The sequence below is a fragment of the Nerophis lumbriciformis genome, linkage group LG35 (assembly GCF_033978685.3).
Source record: "Nerophis lumbriciformis linkage group LG35, RoL_Nlum_v2.1, whole genome shotgun sequence".
In the NCBI taxonomy this organism is placed as follows: Eukaryota; Metazoa; Chordata; class Actinopteri; order Syngnathiformes; family Syngnathidae; genus Nerophis; species Nerophis lumbriciformis.
The window spans coordinates 22,556,172-22,580,345 of NC_084582.2; the positions used below are offsets into that span (position 1 = coordinate 22,556,172).

The 24,174-nt window shown below is 43.8% G+C and overlaps 1 protein-coding gene across 1 annotated transcript in view; it reads right to left on the minus strand.

Moving 5' to 3' along the window:
• Nucleotides 1-24,174, minus strand: part of slc12a3 (solute carrier family 12 member 3) — a 152,449-nt gene that overhangs the window by 75,058 nt on the left and 53,217 nt on the right. Inside the window, exons 7-10 of the mRNA XM_061928125.1 lie at nucleotides 14,993-15,104; nucleotides 14,737-14,867; nucleotides 8,712-8,796; nucleotides 812-969 (exon numbers count right to left, since the gene is read on the minus strand). Of these exons, the coding sequence (XP_061784109.1) occupies nucleotides 812-969; nucleotides 8,712-8,796; nucleotides 14,737-14,867; nucleotides 14,993-15,104 (486 nt within the window). The remainder of the gene's footprint in view (nucleotides 1-811; nucleotides 970-8,711; nucleotides 8,797-14,736; nucleotides 14,868-14,992; nucleotides 15,105-24,174) is intronic.

Sequence of the window (24,174 nt, forward strand, 5' to 3'; positions counted from 1 at the left end):
TGCAACTTAGCAGGAAGCAGGAAGTGTTGACCCACAAGAAGGAGAACAAAACGTTGATTAGGTGGCAGATGGATGGATTTATATTTACAAGGCCATTTTCAAGAAGAATATTTAAAGAGAAACTACATCTTGCGAGACGATGTCGGCGATGAAATGGGAAAATGCCCGCCATTTCCACTCGAATCGACGAGGGGTACCACTGGCCTCCTATACGGCGTCCTATGGGTGCTACAAATTGTGAGTTCAAATATTTTATTTCTTAATTTCTTCACGTTTAATATGTTTTTTGAAATTTTAATTTTGACAGTACATGAGACTTGTTTTAATTGCTGATGCGGGTTTATTGATTTTTAAATGCGCCAGAAAATAACCCGTTTTGTACACTGTTGAGGTATTCATTGCACAGTAGTGCGTAAATGTGAAGTGAAGTATATTTATATAGCGCTTTTCTCTGGTGACTCAAAGCGCTTTACATAGTGAAAACCCAATATCTAAGTTACATTTAAACCAGTGTGGGTGGCACTGGGAGCAGGTGGGTAAAGTGTCTTGCCCAAGGACACAACGGCAGTGACTAGGATGGCGGAAGCGGGGATCGAACCTGGAACCCTCAAGTTACTGGCACGGCCACTCTACCAACCGAGCTATACCGCCCCAATGTGTTCCTGTATAGTATTTCGCAAGCAATGGTCATTTGGGGATATAAATGATGGTATTTTGAGAGGTAATCATTGAAGTCGAACATGACTGAAGGCCTAGGTGGGAAACTGGATGCTATTCAGTACAATACTTTGATGAGGTGAGTGCATACTACCTGATAGTAGTTACTGATGCCAAAGACACAAGTGTTGTTGCTGATGCAGTCAGTGAAGTCCCAGCCATACTGACAAGCCAAAGTAACACACGTATTGGTGGAGGAAGAAGACATGGTGTCGTTTAACAGTCCGGATGCATCGCGCAGCACGCAAGAACCTACATTAGATAAAACATACAAAAACTGTAATACTCACACACGCATTGATTGATTGATTGAAACTTTTATTAGTAGGTTGCACAGTGAAGGACATATTCCGTACAATTGACCACTAAATGGTAACACCCGAATACGTTTTTCAACTTGTTTAAGTTGGGGTCCACTTAAATTGATTCATGATACAGATATCTACTATCATATATACTATCATCATAATACAGTCATCACACAAAATAATCATCAGGGTGTATACATTTAATTATTTACATTATTTACAATTCGGGGTGTGTGTGTGTGTGTGTGTGTGGGGGGGGGGGGGGGGGGGGGCAGGGTGGTTAGGTTTGGTTGTTATCATCAGTCATCAACAATTGAGAACAGAGAAGTGGATATTGAAACAGTGTAGGTCTGACTTGGTAGGATATGTACAGCAAGTAGTGGACATAGAGAGAGAGTGATCAGAAGGCATAAGAAAAATATCTGCATTTGATTGTTTACATTTGATTATTAACAACAATCCGGGGAGGGTGTTAGTTTAGGGTTGAAGTTGCCTGGAGGTGTACTTTTATTGCGGTTTTGAAGGAGGATAGAGATGCCCTTTCTTTTATACCTGTTGGGAGCACATTCCACATTGATGTGGCATAGAAAGAGAATGAGTTAAGACCTTTGTTAGATCGGAATCTGGGTTTAACGTGGTTAGTGGAGCTTCCCCTGGTGTTGTGGTTATGGCGGTCATTTACGTTAAGGAAGTAGTTTGACATGTACTTCGGTATCAGGGAGGTGTAGCGGATTTTATAGACTAGCTCAGTGCAAGTTGTTTTACTCTGTCCTCCACCCTGAGCCATCCCACTTTGGAGAAGTGGGTAGGAGTGAGGTGTGATCTGGGGTGGAGGTCTAGAAGTAATCTGACTAGCTTGTTCTGGGATGTTTGGAGTCTAGATTTGAGGGTTTTGGAGGTGCTAGGGTACCAGGAGGTGCATGCGTAATCGAAAAAGGGTTGAACGAGAGTTCCCGCCAGAATCCTCATGGTGCTTTTGTTGACCAGAGAGGACATTCTATAGAGAAATCTCGTTCGTTGGTTGACCTTTTTGTTTAACCTTGGTTGCCATTTTATCACAGGAAAGATTAGCCTCTAGAATGGAACCTAGGTAGGTGACCTCATCCTTCCTGGTGAAAACAATGTCACCCACAGAATACATACGCAAATTACATGTGCACACTTTGGGAAAATACGCCGTCTTGGCTCCCGCTACTTGGACGGAGGCTTCTAGAGAAGGGCGCTTCAAAAAGAGGGACTCATTGATGATTAATTGACAACAAATGTCTTTCTGCGTGCACACAGTAGGTAGTAAGTGTGTGTAACAAGTACTCTAAGTGCATTTGCTTTTTAACGCCCATGTGCTAAACGTGCCTTGCAAACTGCAAGAGCTGCAGCTTGATAGGTCATGTGACAACCGAGCCTAGCAGGCAAGGAGAGAAGTCAACGCTGCGTCGTTTTGAAATACTTCAGCTAATGCTCCAATTGTGAAACAGAAATAACTGTTCAGGAGGCCATGCATGCGGCCTAGAAGACAAACCCAAAGGCCTGGACAGTTTAAAAAATGTTGATTTCCACTATGACTTAGGGTTGTACGGTATACCGGTACTAGTATAGTATCGCGGTACTAATGAATCAAAAACGGTACTATACTCTGTTTGAGAAGTACCGGTTCTGTCTATCTGTGTTGGCCCTGCAATGAGGTGGCGACTTATCCAGGGTGTACCCCGCCTACCGTCCGAATGCAGCTGAGATAGGCTCCAGCACCCCCCGTTACCCCAAAAGGGACAAGCGGTAGAAAATGGATGGATGGATGGAACTTTAAAACAAAGGTTACCCCTGATGGTGATGAGAGCATGATATTGCTATGAAATATCAATTTGTAAATTGGATTAATCGCATGTTTTTCAAATCAAGCATTGTGTTGCCATCTCCGAAATGGCAATATGTATGATTCCTCAACCATAATAATTAATTTCTAGTAAACAATGATGGATATAACACACACTGCTTTTTTGTAAAATACAAGTAATTGATGAGAAAGTTCTGTGATGTTACATTGTTCATGATGAATGTATTCTTTACATATATTGATGTAAAATCATTAAAGGCCTACTGAAACCCACTACTACCGACCACGCAGTTTATATATCATTGATGAAATCTGAACATTGCAACACATGCCAATACGGCCGGGTTAGTTTACTAAAGTGCAATTTTAAATTTTGCGCGAAATATCCTGCTGAAAACGTCTCGGTATGATGACGCCTGCGCGTGACGTCACGGATTGTGGAGGACATTTTGGGACAGCATGGTGGCCAGCTATTAAGTCGTCTGTTTTCATCGCAAAATTCCACAGTATTCTGGACATCTGTGTTGGTGAATCTTTTGCAATTTGTTCAATGAACAATGGAGACAGCAAAGAAGAAAGCTGTAGGTGGGAAGCGGTGTACTGCGGCCGACTTCAGCAACAACACAAACACAGCCGGTGTTTCATTGTTTACATTCCCGGAAGATGACAGTCAAGCTTTACCATTGGCCTGTGGAGAACTGGGACAACAGAGACTCTTACCAGGAGGACTTTGAGTTGGATACGCAGACACGGTACCGTGAGTACGCATGCAGCTGCGGCTTCCAAACATTTGATCGCTTGCCCGTACGTGCGTGCCGCTATGTGCATGTCACGTACCTAACTTTGGGGACTTTGGGGAAATATATGTGCTGCATGAACTTTGGGGAGGTGAACGGTACTTTGGGCTGTGGGATTGAGTGTGTTGTGCAGGTGTTTGAGTTGGATTGGCGGGTTATATGGACGGGAGGGGGGAGGCGTTTGTTATGCGGTATTAATTTGTGGCATATTAAATATAAGCCTGGTTGTGTTGTGGCTGATAGAGTATATATATGTCTTGTGTTTATTTACTGTTTTAGTCATTCCCAGCTGAATATCAGGTCCCACCCGCCTCTCACAGCATCTTCCCTATCTGAATCGCTCCCACTGCCCTCTAGTCCTTCACTCTCACTTTCCTCATCCACAAATCTTTCATCCTCGCTCAAATTAATGGGGAAATCATTGCTTTCTTGGTCCGAATCGCTCTCGCTGCTGGTGGCCATGATTGTAAACAATGTGCAGATGTGAGGAGCTCCACAACCTGTGACGTCACGCGCATATCGTCTGCTACTTCCGGTACAGGCAAGGCTTTTTTATCAGCGACCAAAAGTTGCGAACTTTATCGTCGATGTTCCCTACTAAATCCTTTCAGCAAAAATATGGCAATATCGCGAAATGATCAAGTATGACACATAGAATGGACCTGCTATCCCCGTTTAAATAAAAAAATGGCATTTCAGTAGGCCTTTAAAACAGTGATATTTATTGGTCGTCTTATTAGCATTTTTGCTAGTGCGACAAACACGTCACGTCAGGGTTTCAATAGCAATTTCAAGGCTAAAAGCCAGCTAGTATCTACAACTTGTTTTCCATTGATTCAGAGACGAAATATAGTAAGAACAGTTGAATTGTAATGTTTGACACTTTCCTAAAACATTACAATTGACATGTGTAACCTGACGCTCCGCAAGGAGAGAGAGCCTTAGGGAAGCAGAGAGATCAGACTTTCCGCCTTTTGCCTCTTCTGTGTTTCCGGATGTTTGAATATGGTCGGTGGCCACAAGTGTCTTTTTTACTTCTTTGAAAGATTCTTGACTTGGATGTGGGTACATTTATGGTGTATGGCACTGCTTCCAAAATTAGGTTTGTGGTTGACAACTGTGGTTCCTGCTGCGCTAATATTTGAGAGATTTGGCTTTACATCACTAAGCCAAGGCTGGTTGCTGACCACTGATTCCCACTGATTACTTCTCTGAAAGTGTCACAAGATTGAGACTGTTTGGCCCCATTTACACTGCACACCAAATCAGGTTTTTTTTGTCTTTGAGTGACACAGATCACATTTTTTTTGCCTGTCTAAACACTCCATAGTGCTTCAAATCTGATCTTTTGGCATCAGATTTAAGCCACACTAGGAAGTAGTCCTGAATCCAATTTGAATCAGATCTTTTTAAATGTGACTTCAGTCTAAAAGCAATCCTACCTGGATGTGACTCGTATTTGACTTTTTCGTCAGCTTTGGTCATTTGTGTGCGTGAGGAAAGAGAATGAACTGAATCATATTTATGTATATTTTTTTCGCGCTTTACTCTAGTGACTCAAAGCGCTTTACACAATAAAACCCATTATCTAAGTCACATTTTTAAACCAGTGTGGGTGGCACTAGGAGCAAATGGGTGAATTGTCTTGCCCAAGGACACAGCATTTGTGGTTTCGGTTTCGGTTAACGGTTTCGGTTAGCAAAGTCTATTTAAGATGATAACATTTTCCGTGTATCACTTGTCAATAATGCCAAAATAATAGGCTATATGTAATATACGGATATGTATCTTTATTTATATATATCATATACTTTGATTTTTATAGTGATTGTTGAAGGACCGGAATTGAATCTCTGGCACATTTGCTTAAATGTGATTTGGAAAAAAAAGCTGACGTAGATTCACGTGCTTCCTTTACTTAACAGCCATTAAAAGATTAGAGCCCTCCTAAATATATTCAACTTTTTACCTCCATTCATACATTATATTACTTTAATTTCCTTTTATGTAAAAAAACAAATTTTTAAAGTGTTGCGATTTTTATTTAATTTAGTAGTAGTAGGAACTTCCTCCCTGTCAACTTCCTTTGTTTTCACTTTATCAAAGTGCACATGCAAGTGACGTTGAGGCCACATTGGGGCCACATTGGGGCCTGTGCGCCTTTATATTTGACTTTGGATAAGATTAACATATAGATTTATTTTAAATCCCATGTATTTAGGACTGTAGGTAGGTGTTTACAGCTGAGACATATATATCGTTATATTCTAATTCTTTATTGATTAAATACATATTTTTTTAACCTACCGTATTTTCCGCACTATAAGGCGCACCTAAAAACCACACATTTTCTCAAAAGCTGACAGTGCGCCTTATAACCCGGTGCGCTTTATTACGATTCATTTTCATAAAGTTTCGATCTCGCAACTTCGGTAAACAGCCGCCATCTTTTTTCCCGGTAGAACAGGAAGCGCTTCTTCTTCTACGCAAGCAACCGCCAAGGAAAGCACCCGCCCCTATAGAACAGGAAGCGCTTCTTCTTCTACTGTAAGCAACCACCCGCCCCCGGAAGAAGAAGAAAAAACGCGCGGATATCACCGTACGTTTCATTTCCTGTTTACATCTGTAAAGACCACAAAATGGCTCCTACTAAGCGACAAGGATCCGGTTCATAAAAAGACGCAATCTCTCCATCCGCACACGGATTACTACCGTATTTCACAGCAACTGATATTCCTGTGAACCGCACTGTGGAACGGGAGCACGTACGGTGAATATTCGCACCACAGGGAATGAGAAGTCATCCTTCACTGTGGTTCTAGCTTGCCATGCTAACTTCCACCCATGGTGATATTCAAAAGGAAGACCTTGCCAAAAGAGACCTTTCCAGCCGGCGTCATCATAAAAGCTAACTCGAAGGGATGGATGGATGAAGAAAAGATGAGCGAGTGGTTAAGGGAAGTTTACGCGAAGAGGCCGGGTGGCTTTTTTCACACAGCTCCGAAGGCGAACACACCTTCACTAAGACGGGCAGACAGCGCCGGACGACATACGCCAACATTTGCCAGTGGATCGTAAATGCCTGGGCAGATATTTCGGTCACAACTGTGGTCCGAGCTTTCCGGAAGGCAGGATTCACAGAACAACAGCGACACTGACTCCGATGACTTCGACGAGACGGAACCGGCCATTTTGGATACCACGCTTGCGCAACTTTTCAATTCGGACACCGAAGACGAAGAATTCGAAGGATTTACGAATGAAGAATAACTTCAGAAGGTGAGCGCTATGTTTATTTTGTGTGTTGTGACATTAACGTTCGAGCAACATTATGTTGCTATTGCTCTACACCATTTTGAATTTTACTATGTTTGTGATTGCACATTTGCGTACATTTTGGGACAGAGTTGTTAGAACGCTGGTTTTCAATATATTATTAAAGTTTGACTGAACTATCTGACTGTTTTTTTGACATTCCCTTTAGCGCAGCGTAGGCGCGGCTTATAATCCGGGGCGGCTTATTGGTGGACAAAGTTATGAAATATGTAATTCATTGAAGGTGCGGCTAATAATCCGGTGCGCCTTATAGTGCGGAAAATACGGTACCTATATTTGCATAGGGTTAGGGTCCTAAAATTATGTTTGGAGTTTATGTCACATAAATACCTTGGGGGTATTTATGTTTGCACGAATGTGATCAAAAATGATGATCTATGTGCAAACGTATTGATGCACACAACAGTGTGCATGAATAACACAATAAATTGTTATTGCGTGTTTGTCGGCAGAACTTGACTGCTCATGAAGCAGGTAAGACGTGCCACAGTCTCCCTGCTCCTTTGTTGATCTAACTTGAGGCTTTTAATTTTGCCTTGCACCAATGGTGAACTTATTTAGAGCTATTGTTAAAATGTACGAACACTCTTTTGTTAAGTTTGGTTGGGGGGGGGGGGGATTCGCCATTGTTCCACTTTGTTAAGTCGATGTTCTCCCTAGAGATGTCCGATAATGGCTTTTTTGCCGATATCCGATATTCCGATATTGTCCAACTCTTAAATACCGGGGGGTGTATATTGTAGCGTCCCGGAAGAGTTAGCGCTGCAAGGGGTTCTGGGTATTTTTCTGTTGTGTTTATGTTGTGTTACGGTGCGGATGTTCTCCCGAAATGTGTTTGTTATTCTTGTTTGGTGTGGGTTCACAGTGTTGCGCATATTTGTAACAGTGTTAAAGTTGTTTATACGGCCACCCTCAGTGTGACCTGTATAGCTGTTGACCAAGTATGCGTGGCATTCACTTGTTTGTGAGAAAAGCCGTAGATATTATGCGACTGGGCCGGCACGCAAAGGTAGTGCTTTTAAGATTTATTGGCGCTCTGTACTTCTCCCTACGTCCGTGTACACAGCGGCGTTTTAAAAAGTCATAAATTTTACTTTTTGAAACCGATACCGATAATTTTGAAACCGATACCGATAATTTCCGATATTACATTTTAAAGCATTTATCGGCCGATAATATCAGCAGTCCGATATTATCGAACATCCCTAGTTCTCCCTCTTTGTCATGTGGTTTGCTCCGGAAACAGAGAGCGAAACTGCTGCTGCTGACATGTGTGCTTGAATTGACCATGTCCTCCTTGCCACTTTGTGGAGAATAACCGAAGTGACTTGTCGAAGATTTTCGTCAAGAGACCATTCAAAGGCTGTTACAGGGGTAAAGGGTAAAATGGGAGGGGGGTCTAATTCAAGGGTCCCTCCTCTTAAGAGGGTGACGTTATCCAACTTGGTAGTGTTAAATGTAGGAGTGTTGTGCATCATTCCTCTTTGCCACACAAGGATTTAAATTAACTTAAATGTTTAAAAAAAAGTATTTGGAAATAGGCTATCTTACCTGACACCATTTTGGGGATAGTCACATGACTGCCACATGACAACCACATTTACATGTCTTCTATATGTCATTTGGTAACTTAATTAAGTACAAAATTGTACAGGCCACTTTTTAACACTCATAAAGAGTTATCCCAGCTTGTTTGTGTTAAAAAGAGACAGCAGAGTATACCAATAGTAGCAGAGATGATGAGGTAGGACAAGGTGGTCCAGAATATTGCCATCAACGTTCCTCTGGGAATGGCCACTGCTGGGTTCTGGTGGGCAGAGAGGCAGACACATTGTACACTTGTACGTACAGCAAATGTGTGTGACCAGTGCTTCAATGTACAATTGTAACAACAACAATTCCATAACAGTCACCAAGAGTGCACATATTGTTTCACAAGATAAAATTATATCTACTAAGTTTATTTCGTAGATTTTAGATGTGAACTGATATCATTCAATACTTGTTATTTTTACTGATATTGGACAGTTATATAATATTAGTATCGGATCTGAACACCCCTTGTTGTCAGTATCAGCTGACTGTTAAAAGTGTGGTGAATTATACTGTGTACCATTTTCTTATATGATAGTGAACTAGCATGTGTTTGTATTTGGTAACAGAATCTTTTAGAGGATTATTCTACTAAGGAAATATGCCCTTAGTTTGCTTCAAAAATGCACATGTCCATCACAAGCTCTCTAGAGAGTGGTGGCTCTTGCCCCCAGGAAATTGGAATCCTACAGGAATGCAGGTTTGGATTTTAGGAGTGATAATAGAAACATTAGCGACATCTGAGAGGAAGCCCCCACAGGCAGGAGTAGAAAATGGGGGTCGGAGGTCACCTGACTCAAACTGATCAAAGAAATAATGTCAGGGAAAGATTGACTGGCCGGCTCTAAGGCTAGAGTTACAACGAGTGGGGGTCTTTGGCGTGGGGTATTTAGTCACTGTGGTCCGAGAGGACGTAAGAAGAGTAATCAGACCCATACTTTTTCTCCTCGAAACTGCAGCTCTCGCCTGAGGCCCGCTGAAACAAATAAAGCTTTTTGTTCGACAATTCCTCGTTGGCGTCTTCTTGGCTCATCACCCATCACAAGACCATCAAATATACAACAAAGGTTCAATTAAAAAGTTGATTTGATTTTAAACAATTAACATTTTTTATCACATGGCCTGAAAATTGCTACCCTTGAGTCCCGGGTATCGACGTTGTTGGACGGCGAGTCTGGTGGGATCTTGTTGAACATGGCAGCCATGTACAATGAGGAAGTGGGTCTGGAAATACATTTTGATGACAAACCCTATCCACAATGCCGTCGTGAACGGAGCAGGATAGGGCGATGAAATGAGCAAGGACAAGATGAGGGACTTTGTCAAAGACCTATAGAGCCCAGAAAATAAAAATTACAGACTCTTCTCTTGGAGCACAAATGATCATGTCGATTGTGCCTCGAGATGGTCTAAAGTTTCACTGAGACTCAGGGAGGAGAACAAGGATGCGGATGAGGAAGATCCGGGCAGAGATCTTACTTGGAATACTCTGGAGTAAGATGCCACAATAGTTATTCCGATCCTCTTTGTCACCCTTCTAGAAGGTAGTAATGACGGTTGCATCGTATAAGTTGTCCAGGAGGGCTGTGCTTTTCCCAGATGTTAAAGATCGTTCAGGGTTCTGGTCCTGGAGCTTTGCCCGGCTTATGGTTGTGATGAACTCATGAGGTGATGATCATCCAGTGGTGGATGGGAAGCTCTGGGGTGTTACAAAGGAGCTCAAGGATGTGAGTGGTCATTAAGTAAGCCCTCAAAGTGCGGATTTCAGTGATCGAGGATAGCCTGGTTGTCAGGTATCGCATAGCCAGCTGCATTCTTCAGTACACCCACTGATGACCTTGTGGGCCCAAATATCAATCGGGTAGCTGCATAGAAGGGGCGCAGGTATTGTTGGTCTGCATAGTTTTAGATCTCCTCTGCTTTATGTTTTGAGCTTCTCGGATTCCTCGCTGGCATTCCTCTCATGTTTGCCGATATTTCTGCTTGTTTTCCGCAGTGGTGTGGTTTTCAAGGTTTAAAGGTTTCAAGGTTTTTTTATTCGTCACATGCAGAGTACACCACAGTGAAATGCTTTTTTCCATGCTCTTCAGATATTGCGTACAGTGGGATCCAAACACTAGTTGCTGAATCTAATACACTAAATACAAAAAATACAAAAATTTGAAGAGCTCTGATGTAAATTAATTACAAGACAATAAGTTTCTTAAAAGTGTAACAAAAGAAGAAATAATCAAAATTGTAAAAAATTGTAAATCCAAGACCTCAACCGACTGTCATGGAATAGATATGGTAACGATAAAAAAGGTTATACAAAACATTTCAGAACCTCTGACATATATCACCAATGTATCATTTTTAACCGGTAAATTCCCTGATATAATGAAAATTACAAAAGTCGTACCAATTTATAAGAATGGAGACGTACACCAGTTTACTAACTACAGACCAATTTCATTACTTCCACAATTCTCCAAAATCTTGGAAAAATTATTCAATAGTTGATTAGATTTATTTATTAACAAAAGTGGGACGCTTGTGGAGAACCAATATGGATTCCGAGCAAATATCTCAACATCAATAGCACTAACCAAAATAACAGAGGAAATTACCAATGCAATAGATGGTAAAGAATGTGCGGCCGCAGTATTCATGGACTTAACAAAAGCATTTGACACAATTAATCATGATATTTTAATACGAAAATTAGAACGATATGGCATCAGAGGTTTGGTATTGAATTGGGTAAGAAGTTATTTAACCAACAGGAAGCAATATGTAAAGATGGGTGAAAATATGTCAACACGGCTAGATATATCCTGTGATGTACCCCAGGGGTCAATACTGGGACCAAGATTGTTCAATCTTTATATAAACGACATTTGTAAGGTTACGAAGGACTTAAAGTTGGTTTTATTTGCAGATGACACAACTGCTTTCTGTTCAGGAGAGAGCACACAGAAGATAATACAAATAATAACAGAAGAAATGAACAAATTAAAAAGATGGTTTGACAAAAACAGACTATCTTTGAATCTCAGTAAAACTAAAATAATGCTATTTGGTAATAGTAGAAAAGAGCATCATACACAAATACAAATAGACGAAGTAGACATAGAAAGGGTAAAAGAAACTAGATTTTTGGGAGTATTAATAGATGATCAAATGAACTGGAAATCTCATATACAAAACATACAACATAAGGTGGCAAAAAAACATTTCAATAATGAATAAAGCAAAATATGTCCTGGGCCAAAAATCACTACATATTCTCTACTGCTCGCTAGTGTTACCATATCTGAGTTATTGTGCAGAAATATGGGGAAATAACTACAAATGTGCGCTACATTCGCTAACCGTGTTACAAAAAAGATCAGTTAGAATAATACATAATGTTGGATATAGAGAACACACAAACCCTTTATTTATTAAGTCAGAAATATTAAAGTTTGGTGATTTGGTAAAATTGCAAACAGCTAAAATGATGCACAAAGCAAACTATAACCTGCTACCAAAGAATGTACAACAATTCTTCTCAACTAAAGAGGAGAAATATAACCTTAGAGGAAAAAATAATTCAAAACATTTATATGCACGTACAACACTTAAAACTTTTAGCATATCAGTATGTGGAATTAAATTATGGAATGGATTAAGTAAAGAAGTTAAAAATTGTACTGATCCAGTTTAAGAGGTTGTTCAAAATAATAGTGCTTACAGAGTACAAAAAAGAAGAATTATGAGAAATACTTTCAACCTTATTGAAAATAAGATATTCTTCATCTCAGTATGTTAATAATGACTGAATTAATTAATTAATTACATATTACAAAACTGTTGTATACTAATTCATAGATGTTATTTTATTATATAAAAAGGTCAGTAAATGATTCTATATATTTGTAAACGCTTGATGTGGGAAAGGGGTAGGATTAAATAAGCTTTGCTTCTTCCTACTCCTTTTCGGGCATGATGTAAAATGAAATGATATGAAATTGTGTGATGTATTATGATGTAAGTGTGTTCATGTTCGAAATAAACTAAAGAAAAGAAAGAAGTTGCACAATAAGTCCCAGTAGTTATGGTAGAAGTATCAGTACAAGTAAAAGTACAGTAGTCACATATAGTACCAGTGCATTGTCAAATAGTATAACAGTATATACGGTATACACAGTATATACAGTATAGGAAGTAATAAATATCAAGTTGTCTACAGTTCTTTTGGCAGTTGAGTAGTGACAGTAGTATGAACAAAGATAATGGAACAGTATGACTTCTTTATACTCTTGTTTTTACATTATTTACAGTCATTGAATGAAGAGTATTGTAGTCCGGTATTTACAGTGATAAGTAAAGTGATTCTTGTGCGTGCGGTTTTGTGCAATTGTGATAAGTGGTAATCAGTTGAGCAGTCTGATGGCTTGGGGATAGAAGCTCCTCCCGAGTCTCTCCGTGTTGGCCATGAGACTCCGGTAGCGCTTGCCTGACTGCAGCAGTGAGAAGAGGCAGTTGCTTGGGTGGCTAGAGTCCCTCACTATCCTCTTGGCCTTGGATCTACACCGCCTGGTGTAGATATTGCAGATGGTTGGAAGCACACCTCCGATGGTGCGCTCGGCTGATCTGGCCACTCTCTGCAGTCTGTTGCTATTCCCAAACCAGGAGGTGATGTTTCCAGTCATGACACTCTCTGTTGTGCATGAGTAGAAGTTTCTGAGGATCTTGTGGTTTAGCTTGAACTTCCCGAGTCTCCCGAGGAAGTAGAGACGCTGTCGTGCCTTTTTCACCACGTTGTCTATGTGTGTGGTCCAGGACAGGTCTTCTGATATTGTCACTCCGAGGTATTTGAAGTTGGTCACTCTCTCGACCGGCGTTCCGTCTATGCTGAGTGGACTGTTGTTCCTTGCCCCCCGTCTCCTAAAATCCACTATGATCTCCTTGGTCTTGCTGACGTTCAGGGCGAGGTGGTTCTCCTGACACCACAGTGCCAGGTTCTTCACTTCACTCAGGTAGGCCGTCTCATCGTTACTGGAGATCAGGCCCACCACAGCTGTGTCATCAGCAAATTTCACAATGGAGTTGGTGGTGTTTTTAGCCACACAGTCATGTGTGTAGAGTGAATAGAGGAGGGGGCTCAGAACACAGCCCTGGGGGGCACCGGTGTTGAGGATGATAGGTGATGAGGTGCAGTTCCCTGCTCTCGACACTTGTCGTCTGCCTGTCAGGAAATCCAGGACCCACTGACAGAGGGTTGACTTCAAGCCCAGGTCCTTCAGCTTGATGACGAGTTTGGATGGGACTATGGTTTTTGAATGCTGAACTGTAGTCTATGAACAGCATTCTCACATAGTTTCCCTGCCTTTTGTCCAGGTGTGTCGTGGCGGTATGCAATACGTGTGCGATTGCATCGTCGGTTGACCTGTTTGGGCGGTATGCAAATTGCAGTGGGTCTATAATGGGGGGGGGAGGGAGGAGCATATGTGGTCTTTGATTAGCTCAGGGATTTTAGGGGTTAAACATGTTCTGAGTTTGGCTTTAAGGAGAACGGAAACGGTTTTGTTATTCTCGGCAAACCAGTCCTGGTTCTTCTTTTGAGCAAAGCCATTCGTCTCCTCGGCGGCAGTGGTTATGGCATCGCAAAGGTTGGTTCAGTGATCCTCAAAGTAGGCTGGCTCTGGGAGGTTCATCAGGTTTCTTTCAATAGATTTTCCCTGAAGTCTTGAAATGCCTGTGGAGTAATGGAGCTTGGCACTGTAAGGGATGATTACTGAGACCTGCTTTGGTGGGTTCTAGGTCTTGATGAGAGACAAGAAGTTGGTGATCCATCATGCAGTTGTCTGCCCCAGGCATTGAGTGGGCGATGAATTGATCTCGTCTGTCCCTAGATCTTATCTGGACATGGTCAAGGATGTTCCATTGTTGGGACCACAGGTGTTTCCAGTTCGTCTTTTGTCAAGTTCGGTGACAGAATACAGAATTGGTGACCATGACTTCGTGCTCAGCGCTAAAGCCCAGGGGGAGCTGACCATTGACATTGCATTTCCCAATACTATGATGACCAAGAATGCCATTCCACAGACTATAGTCATAGCCAAATTATTACAAAAACCAAGAACAAATCTGTAAATGACAGTAAAAATAAAATACACATCATATATACCTTCAGATCTCCAGAGATGTTGGCTCCTGCCAGGATACCGGTAGCCGAGGGAAAGAAAATGGAAAACATTCCAAAGAAGCTTCCCTCTTTCCCCCGCCAGTTGGGTACAAAGTTTTCAGCAAATATGTCCGCTGTTAAAAGTCAAACAGATTTTTTTAGTGTGAAAGAGGTACACTTGAAAACAGTTTGTATTTAAGACTGGTTATGCTATTTCAAAGCTACCAAAGAAGAAACATTTGAACCATCAACAAGTCACATTTATAGCTGAAAAAGCCCTTGGCCTGTTTGTGCGGCGATGCAGGGATGATGGTTCCCACAACGTAACTGGCAAACGACACCATGATCACCAGGAAGAACACAATCTGGGCCTTTAAAAGACAACAAAATATAAAGGCACATCTTTATTGGAATACTGGAATACTACACATCACTTGCATATTTACTTGTGACTTTTGGACATAAGGAAAATGGATGATGATAAAAGATTGCGAAAGAAGAAAATTATTTTGTTATTTAAAAATATTTTGTTTAGGGATGCCAATATATTTGCCTCTGATTCCGATTTGATTATTTTGACAATATATTATACCAATGAAAATGTTTTAAATCGAGTACCTAAAGTAAAACACAAACACATTTTTACAAATATTATTTTATTAAATTTAGAAGTTGCTATTATAGTTGTAAATCAGATGATGTTTTAAATATGTTGTATTGAATGCTACGTAGAATTTTTTTCAACAAAATAAAGTGGTTAGCGCACAATAACAAAGCAAAAACTACTATTACCGACCATTCAAATCATTTGAGTTTTGCCCTCAAAGCCTTCCTGTATCCAGAAACTTACTCTTCAAGTTTGTAAATGACCATAAAATTTTTTTTGTAATAATAACAGTAGTGGGAACAAATGCCATTGTGGTGAGGATTAGTACCGTATTTTCCGAACCATAGGGCACACCGGATTATAAGGTGCACTGCTGATGAGCAGGTATAGTCAGGTCTATTTTCATACAAAAGGCGCACCGATTATAAGGCGCATTAAAGGGGTCATATTTTTATTTATTTTTTCTAAATGGAAAACACTTCCTTGTGGTCTACATAACATGTAATGGTGGTTCTTTGGTCAAAATGTTGCATAGATGATGTTTTACAGATCATCTTCAAGCCGCTTTCTGACAGTCTTTTAAGGATGCGCCGTTTTGTGGGCGGTCTTATTTACGTGGCTCACCTTCAGCGTCTTCTCCCCGTCATCTTTGTTGTAGCGGTGTAGCGTGCAAGGACAGGGGTGGAAGAAATGTCAAAAGATGGAGCTAACTGTTTTAATGACATTCAGACTTTACTTCAATCAATAACGGAGCAGCATCTTCTCATCCGTGGCTCACTAGTGCAACAACAACGCCGGAAAAAAAATGTCAGACAGGAACTCTCTAATAACTAAAGTTCCTTGGGTGAATAATGTAAACTTACTACACTGGTAGTTTTAGCGCTTTCATATTGAGTCTACTGACAGATATATGTAAGAACTTTACACTACTTTTTATTAGAAATGGCAACAGCGGAGGATGAATGTCACATAACAAGAAGATAGAGAAAAAGAAGAAGCTTATCGACTACGGCGTATACACGGACTACAAAGGCGGAAACGTGCACATTTTCAGGACTTATGCAGATCCCAAATACAGGTCAGCAGGTACCAGAAGGTAAGAAACGTTTCTTTTGCAAAATATTGCAAATCAAAACGCCAGATAATATGTCTTACCTTATACACACACCATAATAATACTCGTATGTTGAAGCACAGTACAATCCATCAAGCGGTGCGGCTTCATAGCTTACCAAAGTCGTACCAAAACATTTTGATAGATTTTCAATGGAACATATAGAATTTTGGTGTTGTTTACTTGAGTCATATTGCAGTCTACACGTATCTCTTATGTGTGACTGCCATCATATTGCAGTCTACACGTATCTCTTATGTTTGATTGCCATCTACTGGTCACACTTATCATTTCACCATGTACCAAATAAAATAGCTTCGAAGTTGGTAAACACAAACAAAATTATTCCGTACATTAGGCGCACAGAGTTATGGGGCGCACTGTCGAATTTTGAGAAAATGAAAGGATTTCAAGTGCGCCTTGTAGTCCAAAAAATACGGTATCTTAGAAGCTGCTTTGCATTGTGGAAAGACGACATGTTCCTTATAACTTGCTCTGTGTTCAGGCACCTTCCTGGGATTCAAACCCTGCATGTATATATGGATATATATTGAAGTATTATTGTAGCAAAATTATTTTCAAACGTCTATGCGTGTGTAATCCAATTTGCGTGCGTGTGTACTAATTTGTGTGTCTGTATATCAATCCGAGTGTGTGTATTCAGACCCGCGTACGTGTGTTTTAATTGTACCTATTTCCCTAATCAGAAAGAACCCTCGATAGGCTGTCCGTCTACTTACACATGCCTTTTGCAACACTTCTACTGTGTAAGATTTGAGAGACACATCCAGGTTTATGAGTGTATAATACAACTTGTGCGTGTGCATTTGGAAGCGCATGCGTGTAATAGGGCTGGGCGATATATCGAGTTTGTAGGATAGAGCGATATATTTTTAATCAAAATATGAATTAAGAAAATATCGTGATATTGATATAATATATTTCACGTTAAAATGACCAAACATTGCTTATTTGTTGTGTTCCTTGACTCTCCCCCGCTCCCCTCCACGGGATACTAAACCCCTCCCCTTTCTCCTTCCAAGACGTGCTTGCACGTATAAGAACATCCATGATTGGTTGGTTGTTTACTATGATGAGTCACGATTGGTTGAGATTAGGGCAAAACATTATGGACAGGCCAATCAGAGGCAAGATAGGGCGGGTCATGGACCCAGGAAGGGAAATCACAACAAACATCCCAAATGATGACGAGAGAGTCGTAGATGAGAAGAGGACATTTTTGATTTATATATTAAAAAAACTAGTGGAAGATGGCAGAGGGATTCTCTTCTTTGTATTTTTCTTTTAGCGATGTAGACGACACCCAGGAAACCCACAATGCGTCTACTTGGCCACATTTGGACAAATGTATGCGTCTGGATAAAACATTAATTTGAGTTGTTTACCATGTAAGCCCAAATCAAAACCGTTCTCCAGTTGCCAAGCCGGGCATATTTCGCATGAGAAATGCCGCCAAAAATGTACGCCGAAGTGAGGAAGGTCATAGCAGCACAATTAAGTCAAGTTACTTACTTAGCGCTGACCAGAACCGAACGTGTGTGACAGTCCATTACATCATGGACTGGGAATTAAAAAGTGCCTACCTGCAAATATATTTTTTATCTGAGTTTGATACAGTTTGTATTATTTGCACAGCTATGTTATTTATTTTACGTTAAAAGGATATTTTTCTATTTTATTTATGTTATGTAATTCTGTGCTACTTACAAACCCCGTTTCCATATGAGTTGGGAAATTGTGTTAGATGTAAATATAAACGGAATACAATGATTCGCAAATCATTTTCAACCCATATTCAGTTGAATATGCTACAAAGACAACATATTTGATGTTCAAACTGATAAACATTTTTTTTTTGCAAATAATCATTAACTTTAGAATTTGATGCCAGCAACACGTGACAAAGAAGTTGGGAAAGGTGGCAATAAATACTGATAAAATTGAGGAATGCTCATCAAACACTTATTTGGAACATCCCACAGGTGAACAGGCAAATTGGGAACAGGTGGGTGCCATGATTGGGTATAAAAGTAGACTCCATGAAATGTTCAGTCATTCACAAACAAGGATGGGGCGAGGGTCACCACTTTGTCAACAAATGCGTGAGCAAATTGTTGAACAGTTTAAGAAAAACCTTTCTCAACCAGCTATTGCAAGGAATTTAGGGATTTCACCATCTACGGTCCGTAATATCATCAAAGGGTTCAGAGAATCTGGAGAAATCACTGCACGTAAGCAGCTAAGCCCGTGACCTTCCATCCCTCAGGCTGTACTGGGGGCGGTATAGCTCGGTTGGTAGAGCGGCCGTGCCAGCAACTTCAGGGTTGCAGGTTCGATCCCCGCTTCCGCCATCCTAGTCACTGCCGCTGTGTCCTTGGGCAAGACACTTTACCCACCTGCTCCCAGTGCCACCCACACTGGTTTAAAAAAAAAATGTAACTTGGATATTGGGTTTCACTATGTAAAGCGCTTTGAGTCACTTGAGAAAAGCGCTATATAAATATAATTCACTTCACTTCACTACTGCATCAACAAGCGACATCAGTGTGTAAAGGATATCACCACATGGGCTCAGGAACACTTCAGAAACCCACTGTCAGTAACTACAGTTGGTCGCTACATTTGTAAGTGCAAGTTAAAACTCTCCTATGCAAGGAGAAAACCGTTTATCAACAACACCCAGAAACGCCGTCGGCTTTGCTGGGCCTGTGTTGTGTTCGACGGGGAAGGAGACGACACAGCAACGAGAATAAAACTCAACAGTTTTATTTGAGCTTGATTATGAGGTGGAGTGTGTATGCTACTATGTATGTTTGCAGGACTAAGTGAAATGTTACAATGAATATTTACCAGTGGTTGTTGTGAGTGCGTGTTGAGTGAGAATGCGACCAGTTCAGTAGGGCGAGGCAGATAGGAGAATCCGTGATACAAGCGGGGGTCCGTGGGGCAGAGAGGGGCGTCAAGAGGTCCGTGTCCAAAGTGGGGGTCGAGGATCGAGGGAGGCAATCAGAATCCAGAGGGGTCCAGAGAAGTGAGGCACACAGCTCACCTCCAAGGCGACAGAGGGAATTCTGGGGAAAACAAGAGGAGCGTCAAGGACAAATGAGCAAAAGGTCACTTGGAGCGAGCAAACAATGGTGAGGAGCCAGAGACGAAAGCTTACTGCAAGCAGAGACTACGTTCCAGCGTTGGTTCTCTGGAAACGCTGGCTTTTATGGGGAGTGGTGTCATCAGCAGCAGGTGTGTCAATTGATGATTGCGCGCAGCTGTGCTGGCGCTTGGCAGCAGAAGCAGAGTGTGTATGGGCGTGTCCTGCGGCGTGTGTTGACAAAGGAACAGCTGACTGTGCACGTGCCGTAACAGTGCCCCCCTCCTTATGCGAGGCTCCCGACGAGCTACGGGGAGCCTCAGGGTGAGCCCGGTAGAAATCCTCCAACAGTGAGGGGTCCGCAAGATAGGAGGCCGGTACCCATGATCGATCCTCTGGTCCATAGCCCTCCCAGTCTACCAGGTACACTAGCCCCCTACCCTGCCGACGGACCCTGAGGATCTCCTTGACCGGCCATACTGGGTCACCACTCTCGAGGATCCTAGGAGGAGGGGGGGGTAGGGGCAGGGGGTGAAAAAGAGCTTTCTGCTACTGGTTTGAGCTGTGAAACATGGAACACAGGGTGCCTCTTTAGAGAAGGCGGGAGAGACAGTCTTATGGAGGCAGGATTGACAATGGCCTCCACAGAATATGGCCCGACGTAGCGAGGTGCCAATTTCCGGGAGGGTACCTGGAGATGGAGGTCCTTGGCGCGTAACATCGCCTGTTGTCCAGGTTGGTATGATGGTGCAGGGATGCGGCGCCTGTTGGCACTACGGCGCATCCTTTCGGAGGCTTTCAAGAGTGCATCCCGGGCGGTCCTCCAAATTTTATGGCAGCGTTTGATGTGGGCTCGAGTGGACGGAACTGCTGCTTCGACCTCCTGTTGAGAGAACATAGGAGGTTGATAGCCCAGGGAACATTCAAAAGGAGATATGCCGGTGGCCGAGCTTTTCATAGAGTTATAAGCGTACTCGACCCAAGGCAAGTACTTGCTCCAGGAGGTGGGTTGGCGAGCGGCAACACAACGCAACATGGTCTCTACGCATTGGTTGGCCCTCTCCGCTTGTCCGTTGCTCTGGGGATGATACCCAGAGGTAAGACTGACCGTAGCCCCAATCCCCTTGCAAAATGACTGCCACACCCGGGAAGTGAACTGGGGACCACGATCCAAAACAATATCCACCGGGATACCGTGTTGCTTTACAATATGCAGTGCAAGGAGGTCAGCAGTCTCGGAGGAGGAGGGAAGCTTGGGGAGGGGAACAAAATATGCAGCCTTCGAGAATCGATCGACAATGGTAAGGATAGTTGTGTTACCTCGGGACATGGGGAATCCCGTCACGAAGTCCAATGCGATGTGGGACCAGGGACGGCCGGGGACAGGTAGTGGGCACAGGAGGCCCGCCGGAGGTCTGTGGGAAGCTTTATTGCGGGAGCATGTGGTACAAGCGGCGATAAACTCACGGGTGTCTGATGCCATAGACGGCCACCAGAACCGCCGTCGGATGAAGGATAGCGTGCGTTGAAACCCTGGATGGCAGGAGAAGATACTGAAATGCCCCCAATCCAGCACCTTACATCGGAACTCACGGGGAACAAACAGCTTGTTGGGTGGGCCGCCACCTGGTGCCGGATTAGACCGCAGGGCAGTCTTTATCTGTTCCTCCACCTCCCAAGTAACCATGCCCACTATCCGGGCAGGAGGAAGGATGGGTTCCGCCGTTGGCGAACACGTGGGCTCCTCCGAGAACTGACGGGAGAGGGCGTAGGCCTTTGTGTTCCTGGAGCCTGGCCTAAACGAGAGCGTATAATCAAAACGGCTGAAAAAATTGGCCCAGCGAGCCTGACGGTCGTTAAGCCTCCTGGCGGAACGAATGTGGAGCAGGTTGCGATGGTCCGTCAAGACCTGAAACTGATGTTTTGCTCCCTCCAACCAGTGTCTCCACTCCGCCAAGGCCTCATGGACAGCTAGTAGTTCTCTGTTACCGGCATCGTAATTCCGTTCAGCTGGAGAGAGGCGCCTAGAAAAGAATGCACAAGGGTGTACAAGGTTGTCCTTACGGGAGCGTTGGGAGAGCACTGCTCCAATCCCAGAATCCGACGCGTCCACCTCCACGATGAAGGAGTTGTCCGTGTCAGGATGGACGAGGACCGGGGCAGAGACAAAACTCCTCTTCAGTCTATTAAAGGCCTCACTGGCCTCCCTGGTCCACTGAAAAGGAATACTGGTAGAAGTGAGTGTGTGGAGGGGTGCAGCTACCTTGCTGAAATCCCTGATGAAACGTCGATAAAATCCGGCAAATCCCAGAAACCGTCTTAGTTCCGTACGGGTGGTGGGTTGGGGCCACTCCAGTACCGCCTCAATCTTCTTAGGGTCCGCTCTTATGTGGCCCTTCTCAACAACAAAACCCAAGAATCCCACTGAAGGTGCGTGGAACTCACACTTCTCTGCTTTGACGAACAACCTGTTCTCCAGCAGGCGTTGGAGGACCAGGCGGACATGTCGTTGGTGCTCCTGCTGGTTCTGGGAAAAAATCAAAATGTCATCAAGGTACACGACAACAAAATGGTCCAACATGTCCCGTAAAACGTCATTGACGAGGGCCTGGAAAACAGCCGGTGCGTTAGTGAGGCCGAATGGCATCACCCTGTACTCGAAGTGTCCAAGATGGGTGTTGAAGGCCGTCTTCCATTCATCACCCTCTTTGATTCGCACCAGGTGATAGGCATTTCGGAGATCAAGCTTTGTGAAAATAGTGGCAGGAGCAAGGGGCTCAAAAGAGGAGCTCAGCAGAGGTAGGGGATATTTATTCTTGATAGTAATGCAGTTTAATTGTCTGTAGTCAATGCAAGGCCTCAAGGAACCGTCTTTCTTTCCCACGAAAAAGAAGCCTGCTGCCACCGGGGACTTTGAGGGGGTGATGAGACCTGAGGCGAGGGATTCTGTGATGTAGTCCTTCATGACTTTCTTTTCCGGTAGAGACAGATTGTAAAGTCTGCTGGAGGGAAGGACAGCGTTGGGAATCAGGTCGATGGCGCAGTCATAAGGTCTATGCACGTACCTTGTCAAATACTGCTGAAAGGTCATGATAAGCAGCGGGAACACAGGAGAGATCAGTGGGAGGTGAGGTGGGCTTGACCCTGCAGGCCGGGGGAACTGCCGACCTAGGACCTTGCCCGTGGACCAGGAGATGTGAGGGTCGTGCTGTCGTAGCCAAGATCGTCCGAGGACAAGCGGGGCGACGGGAGCGTCGAGCACCCAGAGGCTGATGGTCTCGGTGTGATTCCCCGAGAGGGTCAGAGACAGGGGTTCGGTGCGGTGTTTGATGGGTCCGAGGGGATGTCCATCCAGAGCTTGTGCTGGCAGGAAAGTCTCCAGTGGAATTAGGGTTATACCTGCTTGGCGAGCAAACTCGTGATCAATAAAACTTTCGTCTGCTCCGGAATCCAGGTAGGCCCCCACGGTCAGAGTCCTAGAGCTCCAGGCCAGGGATGCAGGAAAGAGAATGCCTGGGTCTCTCTTGATTTGGGGAACAGTGGTGTGGCTCACCAGGAACCCCCTTGGTGGCGAGCCTGGTCTTTTGGCCTCGTCGGGCAGCTCCGGATTGGGTGACCAGCCAAGCCGCAGTAGAGGCAGAGACGCTGCCTGAATCTCCTTTCCCTCTCTGCCGCCTCCAGGCGTGACCTGCCCAGCTGCATGGGTTCCACAGTTGCTGCTGGCATGTACGGAGGTGTGGGCCGAAACACAGTGGCGTGGTCGACAGGTCGAAACTTGGGTCTCGGAGGTGAGCTAGCTTGAAAGCTAGCAGAAGTCTGTGCTCTCTCTGCTGCTCGTTCACCTAGTCTTTGGTCAAATAAGAGAGCCAGGTCGATGAGGGCTCGACATGAGGTAGGTCGGTCCCTCAGCAAACCGTCCTTGATTTCGTCACTCAGCCCTCTCCTGAATGCACTCTGGAGCGCCTTGTCTCCCCACTCGCTGTCAGCCGCCAGAGTGCGGAACTCGAGAGTGTAGGCCGCAACTGAGCGGAAACCCTGTCGGATGGAGTGCAGTCGTGAAGCAGCATCCCCCCCGTCCACGGGGTGATCGAACACAGCCTGGAACTCCGCTCGAAAAGCAGCATAGTTGGTGCTCAGCCCCAAAGTCTTGTCTACTGCTGCGGTGGCCCACTTGAGAGCCTGTCCAGAGAGCAACGAAAACACAAATGCAATCTTCGCTCCATCAGAAGCATAGCGAGATGGTTGGTGCTTAAAAATGAGTTCACACTGAACCAAAAAACCCCGACAAAGTTCAAAGTCCCCCTCAAAAGGGACTGGGGCTGGATATCTTGGGTTCCCGGGCGTAGGAGGGGCTCCAGGAGGTGGCGGCTGCCGGAGCATCGTTACTCGGCACAGGTGGAGGAGCAAGGCTTGGACTAAGGTTTTCCAGTTTAGCCAGCATTATAGCGAAGGCGACATCAAGCTTGTTCTCCAGATTCGAAAATCGAGAGTGGTGTGCCTGGATCGCAGCTTGCATGGACGAGAGGTCAGGAGTCGTGGGGGGTTGGGGGTGAGGACGCGGACTTGGGTCTTCTTGTGCCGTCTGGTTCCGACATGGCTGGAACGTACTGT